The sequence below is a fragment of the Salmo salar genome, chromosome 03 (assembly GCF_965601325.2).
Source record: "Salmo salar chromosome 03, fSalSal1, whole genome shotgun sequence".
Lineage (NCBI taxonomy): Eukaryota > Metazoa > Chordata > Actinopteri > Salmoniformes > Salmonidae > Salmo > Salmo salar.
The window spans coordinates 49,200,402-49,220,154 of record NC_138293.1 but is presented as its reverse complement, the minus strand read 5'-3'; the positions used below and the strand labels follow the sequence as shown (position 1 = coordinate 49,220,154).

The 19,753-nt window shown below is 41.2% G+C and overlaps 1 protein-coding gene across 2 annotated transcripts in view; it reads left to right on the top strand.

The window, feature by feature from the left end:
* The window catches only part of LOC106600622 (sterile alpha motif domain-containing protein 10), a 230,348-nt gene that overhangs the window by 45,245 nt on the left and 165,350 nt on the right, over positions 1 to 19,753 (top strand). Inside the window, exon 1 of one of the 2 annotated variants that reach the window (XM_014192112.2) lies at positions 9,323 to 9,486. The exons of the other annotated variant lie outside the window; for it this stretch is intronic. Coding sequence (XP_014047587.2) covers positions 9,441 to 9,486 — 46 coding nt within the window. The 5' untranslated portion in view covers positions 9,323 to 9,440. Of the gene's footprint in view, positions 1 to 9,322; positions 9,487 to 19,753 lie in introns of those variants that run through there. 2 annotated transcript variants of the gene reach the window in all.

Genomic DNA, 19,753 nt, shown 5'->3' with positions numbered 1-19,753 from the left:
CAGTTTCATCATAGGGCTTGATGGTTTTTGCGACTGCACTTGAAGAAACTTTCAAATGTCTTGAAATGTTTCGTATTTACTGACCTTCATGTCTTAAAGTAATGATGGACTGTCGTTTCTCATTGCTAATTTGAGGTGTTCTTGACATAATATGGACCCTATTTGGTAAAAGACCATCTTCTGTATACCAACCCTACCTTGTCACAACACAACTGATTGGTTCAAATGCATTAAGAAGGAAAGAAATTCCACAAATTAACTTTTAACAAGGCACAACTGTTAATTGAAATGCATTCCAGGTGACTACCTCATGAAGCTGGTTGAGAGAATTCCAGAGTTTGCAAAGCTGTCAAGGCAAAGGGTGGCTACTTTGAAGAATGTCAAATATAAAATATATTTTGATTTAACACTTTTTTGGTTACTACATGATTCCATACGTGTTATTTCATAGTTTTGATGTCTTCACTGTTATTCTATATGTAGAAAATAGTAAAAATAAAGAAAACCCCCTGAATGAGTAAGTGTGTCCAAACTTCTGACTTGTACTGTACATTTTACAAACCCTTGTGAGTATTCCCTACAATACTTTTACTGTGGCACCCAGAATAGTTCTTGTTCTAATGCCAATATGTATTCCATATACAGTGACCCGCATTGGGGGCATTAATTTGACCTGGAACATGTTTTAAAATCCACATTTAATGCCTTTTCACACGTACCAACAAACAGGTGTGATCATTCTACTGTGGTCCCTGCAGCGTACGCTCAAACTGGTGTGATAGGGACGCTTATTTAGAACGTCTAGTTTCGATTGACGCAACAATCAGCATTTGAGCTGGAAACAGAGTTTTCACAGAAACATTTTGCACAAACACAGTCCTGACAAAGTTAAGTCCTGAATGTGACCAGTTTATGTTTGGATGCAATGTTCAGAAATTCACATTAGTAGCTACAGCATAACACAATCATCCAAACCGGAAAATGTGGGCTATATTTGTCCTACCGCTAACTGAGGAAAGATTGACTTAACACAAGCTATCAGGTATGAAGGGAAGACCCAGATGCAGTAGAATAAACAATGTTCCAACAGAGACAAGCAGTAGACTGGTCAATGCAGGCAGAGGTCAGTAATCCAGAGGAGGGCAGAGGTACAGGTTGGCAGGCAGGCTCAGGGACAGATAGAGTGATCAGGCAGGCGGGCTCAGAGTCAGGACAGGCAAGGGTCAAAACCGGGAGGGCAAGAAAAGAGAGACTAAAAAAAGTAGGAGCTGAAACACAAAAGTTCTGTTGACTCGAACAAAAAAGACAAACTGGCAACAGACAGACAGAGAACACAGGGGATAATGGGGAAGATGGGCGACACCTGGAGGGGGGTGGAGACGATCACAAGGACAGGTGAAACAGATCAGACAGTACCCTCCCCCCACCCTCTAGGGGCACCAACCTGGTTGACTGGGGTGTCGGCGTTGAAAATCTGGGTACAGGATGTCACTGGCGGGGACACAGCATCTCTCCTCTGGGCCATAACCCTCCCAGTCAACCAGGTACTGTGAGACATAGGTTTATCTCGGGAAACATGAAAGGTGGGGTGTATACGAAGGGTACGGGGCAGCAGAAGACGAACAGCAGAGGGACTAATAATTTTAGAGATGGGAATGGGCCAATAAACCGGGGGAGAGTTTGCGGGATTCTGGGCAGAAGGTACACCGGCCTCTTTCTCCTGCTCGGGGAAGAGTGGGGGCTGATACCCCAGAGAACATTCAAAGGGCGATAGGCCCGTATCAGAGCAGGGAAGCGCATTTCGTGAAAAATATGAGGTCAAATCATGATGTCAGTGATCTTCAGGTTGGACAGTCAGACCTCTAGAAAGAGGCCCCGAGAGTTCTCAAGTTGTAATTCCGAGTTGGATGACCGTTCAAAACGACGGACCTCATTTTTTTCAGAGTTCCCAGCTGTCTTGAATACACTGAGGTCGGAATGTCGGAAAAATCTGAGTTCCCACTTCCAAGATCCCAGTTGTTTTGAACGTGGCAACAGATTGTAACTATGGTACCTCAGGGTTGCCAGCCAGTTTTATTTAGCTTATGAACTTTTTTTGTGTTTGTCCCCCATTTATTCATAAATCCCCCATCATAAAGATTTTAGCTGCTGTTAGCTTAGCCGACACGCATCTCTTTTCAAAACAACATTACATTAGTCCCTTGTGCTCACCAGAGATGTGGTACATTGTAAACAAGTCTAGCTGTTCGGTCGCTAACTAATGTTTTGTTTTTTTGTCAGGGCAACCTGTTATTTAGAATGGTTTTTGGAAGGAGTTTGGCTGTGGATGTCCTCCGTGTGATGCTTTGATGATTAAGTTCGCATTCCCATTTTACAATAGAAGGAGAAATTGAGGAATAAAGTTGTGAATAACTTTATTTCTCATCTTTACAAAACATTGTTTAGATGCTTTTCAGACAACAATACTGTTTAGACGCGATCTGCTGCTACTGTTCCAATCATATATTTACAATGGTACGCTGCAGGGACCATTCAGCAATGGTCACAAATATGTGATCATACACATCAAATGGTTAAGTTTACAGATGACACTATTTTTTATTTTACCTTTATTTAACTAGGCAAGTCAGTTAAGAACAAATTCTTATTTTCAATGATGGCCTAGGAACAGTGGGTTAACTTCTCTAGGGCCAGTGGGACGATTTTGTCCCACCTACGTAACAGCCAGTGGAATCCCGTGGCGCGTTATTCAAATACCTTAGAAATGCTATTACTTCAATTTCTCAAACATATGACTATTTTACACCATTTTAAAGACAAGACTCTCGTTAATCTAACCACACTGTCCGATTTCAAAAAGGCTTTACAACGAAAGCAAAACATTAGATTATGTCAGCAGAGTACCCAGCCAGAAATAATCAGACACCCATTTTTCAAGCTAGCATATAATGTCACAAAAACCCAGAAGACAGCTAAATGCAGCACTAACCTTTGATGATCTTCATCAGATGACAACCCTAGGACATTATGTTATACAATACATGCATGTTTTGTTCAATCAAGTTCATATTTATATAAAAAAACTGCTTTTTACATTAGCATGTGACGTTCAGAACTAGCATACCCCCCCAAACTTCCGGGGAATTTACTAACAATTTACTAAATTACTCATGATAAACGTTCACAAAAAACATAACAATTATTTTAAGAATTATAGATACAGAACTCCTTTGTGCAATCGAGGTGTCCCATTTTAAAATAGCTTTTCGGTGAAAGCACATTTTGCAATATTCTCAGTAGATAGCCCAGCCATCACGGCTAGCCATTTAGACACCCACCAAGTTTAGCCCTGACCAAAGTCAGATTTACTATTACAAAAGTTTGATTACCTTTGTTGTCTTCGTCAGAATGCACTCCCAGGACTGCTACTTCAATAACAAATGTTGGTTTGGTCCAAAATAATCCTTCGTTATATCCAAATAGCGGCGTTTTGTTCGTGCGTTCCAGACACTATCCGAAATGGTAAATCAGGGTCACGAGCATGGCGCAATTCGTGACCAAAAATTTCTAAATATTCCATTACCGTACTTCGAAGCATGTCAACCGCTGTTTAAAATCCATTTTTATGCCATTTTTCTCGTAAAAAAGCGATAATATTCCGACCGGGAATCTCCGTTTAGGTAAACAGAGGAAAGAAAACAAAGCATTCGGTCGACGCGGGCACGTGCCTGAGTCTCACAGTACTGTAACCAGCCACTACCCAAACGCGCTACTTTTTTCAGCCAGAGCCTGCAAAGCCACGATTCAGCTTTTTGCCACCTTCTGAGAGCCCATTGGAGCCGTAGGAAGTGTCACGTAACAGCAGAGATCCTTTGTTTGGATAGAGATGGCAAAGAAGGCCAAGAAATGGTCAGACAGGGTACTTCCTGTACAGAATCTTCTCAGGTTTTGACCTGCCATTTGAGTTCTGTTATACTCACAGACACCATTCAAACAGTTTTAGAAACTTTGGAGTGTTTTCTATCCAAAGCCAATAATTATATGCATATTCTAGTTACTGGGCAGGAGTAGTAACCAGATTAAATCGGGTACGTTTTTTATCCAGCCGTGTCAATACTGCCCCCTAGCCCTAACAGGTTAACCTGTTATGGCTAGGGGGCAGTATTTTCACGGCTGGATAAAAAACGTGCCCGATTTAATCTGGTTACCACTCCTACCCAGTAACTAGAATATGCATATACTTATTACATATGGATAGAAAATACCCTAAAGTTTCTAAAACTGTTTGAATGGTGTCTGTGAGTATAACAGAACTCATTTGGCAGGCAAAAACCTGACAAGGTTTCAGGCAGGAAGTGGCCTGTCTGACAAGGTGTCGTTCTTCTTGTCTCTGTTTATTGAAGAGTGAGGATCTTAGCTGTCCCGTGACACTTCCTACGGCTGCCATAGGGTCTCAGAAGGCGGTAAAAAGCTGAATCGTGGCTTTGCAGGCTCTGGCTGAAAAAAAGTAGCGCGTTTGTGTAGTACTGTGAGACTCAGGCGCGTGCCCGCGTCGACCGAATGCTTTGTTTTCTTTCCTCTGTTTAGCTAAAAGGAGATTCCCGGTCGGAATATTATCGCTTTTTTACGAGAAAAATGGCATAAAAATGGATTTTAAACAGCGGTTGACATGCTTCGAAGTACGGTAATGGAATATTTAGATTTTTTTTGTCACGAATTGCGCCATGCGCACGACCCTGATTTACCATTTCAGATAGTGTCTGGGACGCACGAACAAAACGCCGCTATTCGGATATAACAATGGATTATTTTGGACCAAACCAACATTTGTTATTGAAGTAGCAGTCCTGGGAGTGCATTCTGACGAAGACAACAAAAGGTAATCAAACTTTTATAATAGTAAACCTGATATTGGTGAGTGCTAAACTTGCCGGGTGTCTAAATAGCTAGCCCGTGATGCCTGGGCTATGTACTTAGAATATTGCAAAATGTGCTTTCACCAAAAAGCTATTTTAAAATCGGACATATCGAGTGCATAGAGGAGTTCTGTATCTATAATTCTTAAAATAATTGTTATGCTTTTTGTGAACGTTTATCGTGAGTAATTTAGTAAATTCTTAGTGAATTCGCCGGAAGTTTGCGGGGGGTATGCTAGTTCTGAACGTCACATGCTAATGTAAAAAGCTGTTTTTTGATATAAATATGAACTTGATTGAACAAAACATGCATGTATTGTATAACATAATGTCCTAGGGTTGTCATCTGATGAAGATCATAAAAGGTTTGTGCTGCATTTAGCTGTCTTCTGGGTTTTTGTGACATTATATGCTAGCTTGAAAAATGGGTGTCTGATTATTTCTGGCTTGGTACTCTGCTGACATAATCTAATGTTTTGCTTTCGTTGTAAAGCCTTTTTGAAATCGGACAGTGTGGTTAGATAAAGGAGAGTCTTATCTTTAAAATGCTGTGAAATAGTCATATGTTTGAAAAATTGAAGTTTTTGTATTTTTGAGGAGTTTGTATTTCGCGCCACGCCCATCATTGGATGTTGGAGCAGGTGTTCCGCTAGCGGAACGTCTAGATGTAAGAGGTTAACGAGAGAATCACTGATATGATGTCAGCTGGTCCTTTAGTGGCAGGGCTGTGTCGTGTCTTTGGGGTACCATTAAACTGAAGACATGTTTATCAATTACCTCCCTGTAATTATTATCACGCGATCAAACTGATTAATCGTTTAATTGTAATTAACTAGGAGATCGGGGCACCAAGGAAAATATTCAGATTACAAAGTTATAATTTTCCTAATATAACTTTCCTATATTATAACATTATATATTATATTCTATTATAGTATAGGCTGATTATCTTCTGGTTTAAATGGTGTATTTTACCTCGCGTCCAGTCTCATTCCAAACGTCGTAAATTGTTGTATCTGCACGAACCCAGTCTTTACTAAGAGTCATCCATACATCAATTGTCTTAAAATAATTTATTTACTAAACTAAGTAATTCACAGAAAGTATACAAACAGTAAATATCATCACAAAGAATTGGTCGAGTAATGTGGCATGGCTGGTGTTTTGTTCAACAATGGGTCATAAATGGTCAGCTGAGGACACACAAAGTTCATTAATATTAACAATTGACATGCTAACCTTTGCACATGAACGCTCACTCATTTGGGAACAATTGCAATCAATATTTATCCTCTTACATCTAGACGTTCCGCTAGCGGAACACCTGCTCCAATATCCAATGATAGGCGTGGCGTGAATTACAAATTCCTCAAAAATACAAAAACTTCAATTTTTCAAACATATGACTATTTCACAGCATTTTAAAGACAAGACTCTCCTTTATCTAACCACACTGTCCGATTTCAAAAAGGCTTTACAGCGAAAGCAAAACATTAGATTATGTCAGCAGAGTCCCAAGCCAGAAATAATCAGACACCCATTTTTCAAGCTAGCATATAATGTCACAAAAACCCAGAAGACAGCTAAATGCAGCACTAACCTTTGATGATCTTCATCAGATGACACACCTAGGACATTATGTTATACAATACATGCATGTTTTGTTCAATCAAGTTCATATTTATATCAAAAAACAGCTTTTTACATTAGCATGTGACGTTCAGAACTAGCATACCCCCGCAAACTTCCGGGGAATTTGCTAACAATTTACTAAATTACTCACGATAAACGTTCACAAAAAGCATAACAATTATTTTAAGAATTATAGATATAGAACTCCTCTATGCACTCGATATGTCCGATTTTAAAATAGCTTTTTGGTGAAAGCACATTTTGCAATATTCTAAGTACATAGCCCAGGCATCACGGGCTAGCTATTTAGACACCCGGCAAGTTTAGCACTCACCAATATCAGATTTACTATTATAAAAGTTTGATTACCTTTTGTTGTCTTCGTCAGAATGCACTCCCAGGACTGCTACTTCAATAACAAATGTTGGTTTGGTCCAAAATAATCCATCGTTATATCCGAAAAGCGGCGTTTTGTTCGTGCGTCCCAGACACTATCCGAATGGTAAAGAAGGGTCGCACGCATGGCGCAATTCGTGACAAAAAAAATCTAAATATTCCATTATCGTACTTCGAAGCATGTCAACCGCTGTTTAAAATCCATTTTTATGCCATTTTTCTCGTAAAAAAGCGATAATATTCCGACCGGGAATGTCCATTTTGCTAAACAGAGGAAAGAAAACGAAGCTTTCGGTCGACACGGGCACGAGCCTGAGTCTCACAGTACTGTAACCAGCCACTACCCAAACGCGCTACTTTGTTTCAGCCAGAGCCTGCAAAGCCACGATTCAGCGTTTTGCCGCCTTCTGAGAACCTATGGCAGCCGTGGGAAGTGTCACGGGACAGCTAAGATCCTCACTCTTCAATAAACAGAGACAAGAAGAACAACACCTTGTCAGACAGGCCACTTCCTGCATGAAATCTTCTCAGGTTTTTGCCTGCCATATGAGTTCTGTTATACTCACAGACACCATTCAAACAGTTTTAGAAATTTTAGGGTGTTTTCTATCCAAAGCCAATAATTATATGCATATTCTAGTTACTGGGCAGGAGTAGTAACCAGATTAAATCGGGTACTTTTTTTATCCAGCCGTGAAAATACTGCCCCCTAGCCATAACAGGATATTTACGCTCAGTGTGTCGTCGGGATCCTTGTTGAAGAGTCGTTCTGTTGGAGAGTTCTCTCTCTCTCTCTCTCGGTTAGAATGGATCTTTCAAAGCGACATTCATTAATGTCGTTATAGAATGGATGTTTCGTTGGTCTTCGCGTTCAATGATATAATTTCTAGCTGCAGACTATTAATTAATATCAAAGACTTGTTCTTATTCTGTCGGTATCAATAGTCTAAAAGTTAACCACGTGGTATAGTTTACTTTCAGTAGAGTACTTGGATGGTCAAACCTATTGGCCAACTCGCAATGGAGTGGAGGCCTGGTCTGTTAGAAAGTAAATCAGTGTATGGTTTTATAGTGAACATAGGACCAGGCGTCATGTGACAAGCCTGTTCTGTCTGTGTCCCTGGGGGCGTGCCGATGACTGAGTTAAGCTTGGTACAGAAATACAATTCTATCAAATTAACATCAGTACATAGCATCTCAATGTATTACAAATAGCTTTATCCTTATTAATACATTTTATACAACCATGTGGATGCAAGTCCCATCGCTGAGGCTATTATATAAACAGTTTTATGGTAATATGGCTATATTGTCTCTTCTGAGTATCACAAAATTGTACCAAGCGGACCAGTTCGTAGCTGGATTCTTCACCAGTCTTCCATACCTTCTCCAGAACACAAATGTCGCTTGGCTCCCCAATTCTGTGAGTTGGAAGAATTTCCTGTGTCTCTCTATGGGCCATGTGGCAAGAGATTCTCCTGGAATTTTACCACTCCTTCACACAGGGACTGGGTGGGGGAAGGAAGGTTGGGGGATGGTGCAAGGGGGGAGGGGGTCAACTGTCCTCCCTGTACTCAAAGAGGCCAACGTCATGACAGCTGAAATGCAATGTAAATGTTTTTGGGGATTCAGTTCATTTGCATGGCAAAGAGGGACCTTGCAATTAATTGCAATTCATCTGATCACTCTTCATAACATTCTGGAGTATATGCAAATTGCCATCATACAAACTGAGACAGCAGACGATGTGAAAATTAATATTTGTGTCATTCTCAAAACTTTTGGCCACGACTGTATATTTATTCTTCGTCTTGTTATTTTTCTAATTATCTTTTTCTAATTATCATTTCATGATATCAAGATTTGATCAGCACAAATGTAACTATTGAAAACAAAAACTTCTAAATATGATTACATATGAACAGAATTTGCATGAGTTCTTGCCTAGGCTGCCACTAGGCTCTATGGCAACTGTAGGACTCTAATATAGGACAAACATACTGAACACATACAGTACACGTATCTATAGTGGAGTTCAATACAGAATAGATCATTAGCATATACATAGCCAACCATGGTTAATTAATCAATGCATACCATCCCTGGAAACACACACACACACACACACACACACACACACACACACACACACACACACACACACACACACACACACACACACACACACAGGTAGTAGGTCACTGTGTAGTAGTGGTTAGAGCTTGAGGACAGTCAATAAAGTATTGAATGGTGCTTTAGTCAATCCATCTCTCTGTGGTTTGAGGTGACGGCAGGGGAGCACGGTATCGATCTACACACTACATGTGACCATTACAATGAACTGGAGTCCACTCTACTTACATCACTTGCAAGCCAGTGTGTGGGTGGATACAATGGAACTTTACTGTCCATGCAAGCTACAGTCCATCCACCAGCTTACATTAAACAAGTATTGAGAATCAACTAAATTCGTTAGAGAACTGTGATTTTTAGCTGATGATTAGACCAAGGAGCGCACTGATTCTGCGGGCTATCGCTGAAGGTACTTCTCTTTAGTGTGTGTGTGTGTTTGTCTTTAGACTATAGTGATTACACCTATGTCAGAGCTGTGAGTGTTTACTTAGTAATAGCAAGACCACAGGAGGTTGGTAGTCCCTTAAATGGGGAGGACGCGCTCGTGGTAACGGCTGGTAGCGGAATAGGTGGAATAGTATCAAACACATTAAATACATGGTTTCCATGTGTTTGATGGCATTCCATTTGCTCTGTTCCAGCCATTGTTATGAGCCATCCTCCCCTCAGCAGCCTCCAGACATACATTAATACATCTAGACAGCCACTCACCCAGTCACGGGAAAAAATAGACAAGCATAAAAAAATGTACAAAGACAATTTTGTCTGAGCTGGGATATTATGTGCTTCTGTTTGATTTGATTATTCAATTATTTTTCTCAAAGGAGTACATGGGAACTTGGGCAAACTTTTCAGACAATTCATCTGATTAATGAATTATGCATGCATTATTTGGTATGCATATGTGATTAGGTATCTAGGGAGTTTCTGTAAACACTTTGTGTGCTTGATGTAACAGATGTATAGAGGAATATAATAATGTATGATGAATGGATGGATAGAGGTACTCTACATGACCAAACTATGTGGACACCTGCTTGTCGAACATCTCATTCCAAAATCATGGGCATTAATATGGAGTTGGTTCCCCCTTTGCTGCTATAACAGCCTCCACTCTTCTGGTAAGGCTTTCCACTAGATGTTGGAATGTTGCTGCTTGGAACAGCAGCAATGTAGTGTAGTGGTCAGCAATGTAGCCTAGTGGTTAGAGCGTTGGGCCAGTAACCGAAAGGTTGCTGGATCGAATCCCTGAGCTGACAAGGTAAACATCTGTTGTTCTGCCCCTGAACAAGGTAGTTAACCCACTGTTCCCCGGTAGGCTGTCATTGTAAATAAGAAATTGTTCTTAACTGATTTGCCTAGTTAAATGAAGGTAACATTAAATAAAAAAATAAAATGCTTCCATTCAGCCTCAAGAGCATTGGTGAAGTCTGGCACTGATGTTGGGTGATTAGGCCTGACTCACAGCCGGCCTTCCAATTCATCCCAAAGGTGTTCGATGGGGTTGAGGTCAGGGCTCTGTGCAAGCCAGTCAAGTTCTTCCACACTGATCTCGACAAACCATTTCTTTATAGACCTCACTTTGTGCATGGGGGTATTGTCATGCTGAAACAGGAAAGGACCTTCCCAAAACTTTTCCCACGAAGTTGGAAGCACACAATAGTCTAGAATGTCATTGTATGCTGTAGCGTTAACATTTCCCTTCACTGGAACTAAGGGGCCCAAACCATGAAAACAGACCCAGACCATTATTCCTCCTCCACCAAACTTTACAGTTGGCGCTATGCATTTGGCAGGTAGCGTTTTCCTAGCATCCGCCAAATCCAGATTCGTCTTTCAGACTTTCAGATGGTGAAGCGTGATTCATCACTCCAGAGAATGGTTTCCACTGCTCCAGAGTTCAATGGCAGCGAACTTTACACCACTCCAGTTGACGCTTGGCATTGTGCATGGTGATCTAAGGCTTGTGTTTGGCTGCTTAGCCATGGAAACCCATTTCATGAAGCTCCCGAGGAACAGTTATTGTGCTGACGTTGCTTCCAGAAGCAGTTTGGATGTCAGTAGTGAGTGTTGCAGCCAAGGACAGACAATTTTTCCTCGCTTCAGCACTCGTCGGTCCCGTTCTGTGAGCTTGTGTGGCCTACCAGTTTATGGCTGAGACGTTGTTGCTCCTACACGTTTCCACTTACAATAACAGCACTTACAGTTGACCGGGGCAGCTATAGCAGGGCAGACATTTGAAGAACTGACTTGATGGAGTCACGGAGCTCTTCAGTAAGGCCATTCTACTGCCAATATTTGTCTATGGAGATTGCATGGCGGTGTGCTCGATTTTATACACCTGTCAGCAACGGGTGTGGCTGAAATAGCCAAAACCACTAATTTGAAGGGGTGTCTACATACTTGAATATAAATTGTATGAAAGAAGGTAGCTTTGATGATTGGATGGATAGATTGAATCAGACATCCAATTATGCAACACAGCTCTGTTTGGCTGTAGTCTTTGTGACCTCATAAGACATTATAAGTCTGACAGGCAACAGATGACTGAACTTAAATATACATGAACCCTGGTAAGAGTTTTCATTGATATTCAAATGTGATTTGACCCTTTTGATTTTCTTGTTGACTAGGTATTTTTGAAAGCACTACAGAATCTAAATTCAGTTGCATAATGTGAGTTCATCAGTTGTGAGAGTGGCCAGAGGGTTTGTCTGGACACTGCTCTTATTTGGTTGGCTCAGTGAATAATTAAATAACCTATGGGGACACACACACTCCTTCACCTACCTCACCACTATCAGGTTGTAGTGATACCCTGTACTGCACTGTACTGTACTGCTAATGCTTATGCAATGACCTTATTATTCAACCCCAGTTGATTGGACTCACATTGGACAGCATGGTCGAAACAGACCAGGGGTTCATGTTGTGAGGTTTGCACTGGCTTTTATGAATGAAACAAATACTGTAGGTGAAGGATAAGATTCCATGTTTATAGCTCAATCTTTGACTCTGCAAAATGGGGTGTTAAGGTCACATGGTTGTGACTGGGTTACTGATATGACTCTCAAGCATCAGTATTGCTGTCACTCCCCTCCCTGCTCTGTGATAAGCTGCCTATCAACCTCCTCTCCCTCTCATCTGTCTCTCCTCTCCTCCATTGAAATTTATTCTGGGCGGTCCTTAGTTATTGTCTGTCAGTGAGATTGAATCGGTTTCTCTACGCCGTCTTGCAAGATCTGCCAGCAGCACCCAGCAGACGCCTCATCCCTTTAACACTTCACCCCCTCATTCTGTTCATCTGCCTCACCTCAAATAAAATTTCATTTTATTTCACATACACATGTTTAGCAGATGTTATTGCTTGTGTTTCTAGCTCCACAGTGCAGTAATATCTAACAAGTAATATCTAACAATTTCACAACAATACACACAAATCTAAAGTAAAGGAATGGAATTAAGACTATATAAACATTTGGGCGAGAATTGTCAACTGACTAGCTCCTTCAACTCTATCATATAAACGCCTCAGGCTGTCTGTTTCTCTTCCTCCTGGTATGAAACTAAAGGGTGATAACAAGGGGTGACTGGAGAGAACTGTCAGGATGGTGACCTACTAACAGGATAATATGGAGGGGTGAAGGTAAACAGATATGTAATGAAGGGAAAATGTGGTGATGAGGGCATAGATGAACGGTTGAAGCAAATGATTAAAGAGTAAAGTTCATTCTATTCCTTTACTCTTTCATCATTTGCATCATCCGTTCGTCTATGTCCTCATCACCACATTTTCCCTTCATTACATATCTAGCTCCAACAGTGCAGTAATATCTAACAAGTAATATCTAACAATTTCACAACAATTTCACAGCAATACACACAAATCTAAAGTAAAGGAATGTAATTAAGACTATATAAACATTTGGGCGAGAATTGTCAACTGACTAGCTCCTTCAACTCTATCATATAAACGCCTCAGGCTGTCTGTTTCTCTTCCTCCTGGTATGAAACTAAAGGGTGATAACAAGGGGTGACTGGAGAGAACTGTCAGGATGGTGACCTACTAACAGGATAATATGGAGGGGTGAAGGTAAACAGATATGTAATGAAGGGAAAATGTGGTGATGAGGGCATAGATGAACGGTTGAAGCAAATGATTAAAGAGTAAAGTTCATTCTATTCCTTTACTCTTTCATCATTTGCATCATCCGTTCGTCTATGTCCTCATCACCACATTTTCCCTTCATTACATATCTGTTTACCTTCACCCCTCCATATTATCCTCTTAGTAGAGGTCACCATCCTGACAGTTCTCTCCAGTCACCCCTTGTTATCACCCTTTAGTTTCATACCAGGAGGAAGAGAAACAGACAATGATATTCAGAGGTGAAGGAGCTAGTCAGTCCTGGATATACCACAGGGGGGAGAGAGGAGGAGAGAGGAAAGGAGAGGAGAAAGTATCTGTGCGTGTGTTATCTGAAGTGTAAATGTGTGACACAGTGGGAGATAATCAATAGTTCTGGTTCCTCCGTACTATCACAGTGTACATCTCTATGGGCTTATATAAATCACCAGCTGGGACGTTCACTCTCACTGGGAATACAAGTCCTCTCCTCCTAACACTGTGCCCCCATTGGACTCATAGACACAGAGTGCCTGGAGAGACTGAGTGCTAAGGTCAAGGTCTGGCATTTTGTACACTGACCTTTCAACACTTCTCTTTACTCTACTCTGGGGTACAGATTGGCGATTATTTCACAGTTTCTGAAAGCTACAGGGCACGTATACAATCTGTGTTCAGGATTGAGGGCCAGTGATTGTGCCTTGAAAAAAGAGAGGGTTTTATTTACATATTTATAGATTTCACTTGTTGCCGCCCGTCCCCTGCTCCGCTCTGGGTGATGGTCTAATTTAAGGGGTCCCATAGAGAGGGACTAAGGTAAATACCCTGGTCCTACTCCATGAACACATTTGCTGAGAGACATCATTTAAACCACAGGTAGATATAGACCTAGAGAAAATCTGGTATGTATTTTCTGCTGTCCACTCTATATTTAGCGTTTTATGTTTCATGTATTACAAAAAGTGTGAAATTACTGCAAAATTAAGTTTCGGCCACTCTCAGTTTCGGCCACTCTTTTCCCCCCAGAATTAGAATGCCCTCTTTTGGAGCAAATGAGTACTGTTCAGAAGTGTTATGGTAATCTACCGTGGGATTTGGATTGGAACAACCTTCCATGGTACAAGACATAATAGCTAATTGTCTTTTAAAAACCTTGGAGATTTCAAAAGCTTTAACTGTGATATGGTTAAGGGGAGATGGGGGCGCGCTCCAATAGAGTCCAGGTAGTTTGACCTGGTAAAAGGTTTGTTTCTGTCTATCCCTTTTCCCCTTGGGCTTTGCTCTTGACTCTGAGTCTCTCTCACCTTTCAACAATGAAACATACAGTGTCTTCAGAAAGTATTCAGACCACTTGACTTTTCCCACGTTTTGTTAGGTTACAGCCTTATTCTAAAATTGATTCAATAGTTTTTTTGCCTAATCAATCTACACGCAATACCACATAATGACGAAGCAAAAACAGGTTTTTATACATTTTCTGCTAATTCATTAAACATGAAAAACTGAAATATCCAATTTCCATAAGTATACAGACCCTTTACTCAGTGCTTTGTTAAAGCACCTTTGGCAGCGATTACAGCCTTGAGTCTTCTTGGGTATGACAATACAAGCTTGGCACATCTGTATTTGGGGAGTTTTTCCCATTCTTCTCTGCAGATCCTCTCAATCTCTGTCAGATTGGATGGGGAGCATCGCTATTTTCAGGTCTCTCCAGAGATGTTTGATCAGGTTCAAGAACGGGCTTTGGCTGGGCCACTCAAGGACATACAGAGACTTGTCCAGAAACCATTCCTGATTTGTCTTGGCTGTGTGCTTAGGGTCGTTGTCCTGTTGGAAGGTGAACCTTCACCCCAGTCTGAGGTCCTGAGCGCTCTGGGGAAGGTTTTCATTACTTTGCTCTGTTCATCTTTGCCTCAATCCTAACTAGTATACCAGTCCCTGCCACTGAAAAACATCCCCACAGCATGATGCTGCCACCACCATGCTTCACGCTAGGGATGGTGCCAGGTTTCCTCCAGATGTGGCGCTTGGCATTCAGGCCAAAGAGTTCAATCTTGTTTTCATCATACCAGAGAATCTTGTTTCTCATGGTCTGAGAGTTTTAGGTGCCTTTTGGCAAACGCAAGGTTGGCTGTCATGTGCCTTTTACTGAGGAGTGGCTTGCGTCTGGCCACTCTACCATAAAGGCTGGATTGGTGGAGTGCTGGAGAGATGATGTCCTATGGAAGGTTCTCCCATCTCCACAGAGGAACTCTGTCAGAGTGACTATGGTGTTCTTGGTCACCTCCCTGATCAAGGCCCTTCTCCCCCGATTGCTCAGTTTGGCCAGGTGGCCAGCTCTAGGAAGAGTCTTGGTGGTTCCAAATTTCTTACATTTTAGAATGATGGAGACAGCGGTGTTATTGGGGACCTTCAATGCTGCATAAATGTTTTGCTGCCCTTCCCCAGATCTGTGCCTCGACACAATCCTGTCTCTTAGCTCTACGGACAATTCCTTCAACCTCATGGCTTGGCTTTTGCTCTGACATGCACTGTCAAATGTGGGACCTTATATAGACAGGTGTGTGCTTTTCCAAATCATGTCAAATCAATTGAATTGACCACATGTGCACTCCAATCAAGTTGTAGAAATATCTCAAGGATGATCAATGGAAACAGGATGGACCTGAGCTCAATTTCGAGTCTCATAGCAAAGGGTCTGAATACTTACGTAAATAAGGTACTTCTGTTTTTATTTGTAATAAATTTGCAACATTTTCCCCAAATTTTTTTTTTGCTTTGTCATTATGGGGTGTAGATTTTTTTAAATCAATTTTAGAATAAGGCTGTAATGTAACAACGTGTGGAAAAAGTCAAAGGGTCTGAATACTTTCAGAAGGCACTGTATGCAGTTTAGTGCTCTGTAGTGAACATCAGAGGTCATTCAAACCTATAGAAGACTGTAATTCAAGTGAAACATCTTTAACTTTCCTCTGTATTTCCAACCTCTCTTCCTTTCTTTTTCATTGTGCTCTCTCCTTCTTCTCCCTCCATTCATGTGGTCACTCTCCTCTCCTCCTCTCCTCTAATCCCCTCCTCTCATCTCCTTCCCTCACTCCTCTCCTCCCTCTCCCCTCTAGGTGATAATGTCTTATATTGAGAACGACGGTAGCAACTATTACAACATCACTTACTGAGGAGGTCGAGAGGGGGGAGATAGCCTGGCTCCAATCTGATCAAATATGTATAAATGTAGACAGACAGATGGCCAAGGAGATATATATACTCTATCCTGCTGAATCATAGGAAAGGTACAGAGAGAGTGCTATGGCACACACAAGTATACAACTGAGACTGCATCATAAAAGAGACCAAGAAACACACATTGGAGCCAACTTTTTTAAACTAAATTAAACACCTGATTTCCCATAAAGAGCACTAATTCTGAGCTTTTGTCAAATGTACTGCACTAGAAAGTATAGGGTGTCATCTGAGAAACGTTCTCTGTTCGATTTGACTCTGCACATATCCCCTTGGGCTTTGCCCTTGACTCTGAGTCTCTCTCACCTTTCACCAATGATACATATGTCTGATGTGTAGTTTAGTGCTCTGCAGTGAACACCAGAGGTCATTCAAACCTTCTTCTCTGGATAGAAGACACTCTAGCTGAGAGTGACCTGCCAATGAAACCATAAGCTCTGATGTCAGTTATAGTGTTGTGTCATTGAAGGTGACACAGTAGTTAATCATGTGTGGCTGGTCTTAAACGCCCCGTGCAGTCAAAAATGGGTTTTTTTCTCAGATTTTATAAATATTTCCACACTATGAGGTTGGAATAATATTGTGAAAATTATGATAATGCCCTTTCAGTGTAAGACCTGTTCAAAAGACTGCCTGATATCTCAGCGTGTTTTGGTGGGATAAATTAGTTAATAGACCAATAGAAAAAAGAGTTCCAAACCTCTCTGCCAATAATAGCAAATGTTCAGTTCTCCCTTCCCTACTCAGACCACTCCCAGACAGTCCGAGCAAAATTCTTGCTTGAGAAATTGCCCTTTGCTAAGTAGCTATTATTGTACTTAATTGTTGCCCATAAATGATTTGATATTGGCTGCATTGGATCCTTAATGAAGAGGCGTATATCCTGTATAGTACTGTGTATATCCTGTATAGTACTGTGTATATCCTGTATAGTACTGTGTATATCCTGTATAGTACTGTGTATATCCTCTCTGGGCTAGGCGGGACGAATTCGTCCCACCTACGCAACAGCCAGTTGAATCCCGTGGCGCGATTTTCAAATACCTTAGAAATGCTATTACTTCAATTTCTCAAACATATGACTATTTTACAGCATTTTAAAGACAAGACTCTCGTTAATCTAACCACACTGTCCGATTTCAAAAAGGCTTTACAACGAAAGCAAAACATTAGATTATGTCAGCAGAGTACCCAGCCAGAAATAATCAGACACCCATTTTTCAAGCTAGCATATAATGTCACATAAACCCAGAAGACAGCTAAATGCAGCACTAACCTTTGATGATCTTCATCAGATGACAATCCTAGGACATTATGTTATACAATACATGCATGTTTTGTTCAATCAAGTTCATATTTATATCAAAACCCAGCTTTTTACATTAGCATGTGACGTTCAGAACTAGCATACCCCCCGCAAACTTCCGGGGAATTTACTAACAATTTACCAAATTACTCACGATAAACGTTCACAAAAAACATAACAATTATTTTAAGAATTATAGATACAGAACTCCTTTGTGCAATCGAGGTGTCCAATTTTAAAATATATTTTCGGTGAAAGCACATTTTGCAATATTCTCAGTAGATAGCCCAGCCATCACGGCTAGCCATTTAGACACCGACCAAGTTTAGCCCTGACCAAAGTCAGATTTACTATTACAAAAGTTTGATTACCTTTGTTGTCTTCGTCAGAATGCACTCCCAGGACTGCTACTTCAATAACAAATGTTGGTTTGGTCCAAAATAATCCATCGTTATATCCAAATAGCGGCGTTTTGTTTGTGCGTTCCAGACACTATCCGAAATGGTAAATCAGGGTTACGAGCATGGCGCAATTCGTGACAAAAAAATTCGAAATATTCCATTACCGTACTTCGAAGCATGTCAACCGCTGTTTAAAATCCATTTTTATGCCATTTTCTTGTAAAAAAGCGATAATATTCCGACCGGGAATCTCCGTTTAGGTAAACAGAGGAAAGAAAACAAAGCATTCGGTCGACGCGGGCACGAGCCTGAGTCTCACAGTACTGTAACCAGCCACTACCCAAACGCGCTACTTTTTTTCAGCCAGAGCCTGCAAAGCCACGATTCAGCTTTTTGCCGCCTTCTGAGAGCCTATGGCAGCCGTAGGAAGTGTCACGTAACAGCAGAGATCCTTTGTAATGGATAGAGATGGCAAAGAAGGCCAAGAAATGGTCAGACAGGGTACTTCCTGTACAGAATCTTCTCAGGTTTTGACCTGCCATTTGAGTTCTGTTATACTCACAGACACCATTCAAACAGTTTTAGAAACTTTGGAGTGTTTTCTATCCAAAGCCAATAATTATATGCATATTCTAGTTACTGGGCAGGAGTAGTAACCAGATTAAATCGGGTACGTTTTTTAACCAGCCGTGTCAATACTGCCCCCTAGCCCTAACAGGATATCCTGTATAGTACTGTGTATATCCTGTATAGTACTGTGTATATCCTGTATAGTCCTGTTTATCCCATTCCCTAGCCAGGAGGTTCACTTTATTAAACCATTTACAGAGGCCAGTTTAGTTCACTGTGAAAGGGAGCACTAGGCTGATGAGAGCACTTTATCTGGAACACTTTCAAAGTGACTGAAATAGATTGGGTATATGGTTGGTGCTGGTAAGCTTTATCCAAAGCTGATTTTAAACCACTTAAATCTGTAGACACTTTTATGTTTCCCAACATTCCTCAGTTATTCACCAAATCATTATTCCTCCATCCCACTCTCTCCATTGCTCTACTCCACCTTCTCTCTCTTCGCCCATAACCAGTAGATTTACAGTTCACTGACAGGACTCTCCACTCTCCTTCCTCTTCTTCTCTCCCTTCCCTCTCCCTGCTAAGTTTACTGGGAAGGCCCGCTGAATGCTTCTCCTCCTGTTCTCTCCCTCTTATCTGCTGTTCTCTTCTGCTGTTCTCTCTGTGTTATTCAACCCCACAGACAAACAACATAGGACAGCAGAGAGAGAGGGACCACAGAATCGACAGAGATGGGAAAGCAGAGGATGGGGGAGAGAGGGGAGAGAGGAGAAAGCAGAAGCAGACAGGAAAGACATCACTGCTCTCTGAAATACATTTCTCTCTTCAGTCTCTTTTCTTTCCTTTTTTAATTTCTCCATAATGCTTCTCTGAACTCTGTATCACCTCTGCTCTACGGAACAGTCTCTGGATTTTCAGCTGTGAGCAGGTGTATCTCAGAATTGGCCTTTTGGTTCAAAACTCAAAACACTGTCTCTCTGTCACTATGATACACAGAATTAAAGAGAGAGTGTGGAGAGAGAGAGGCAGG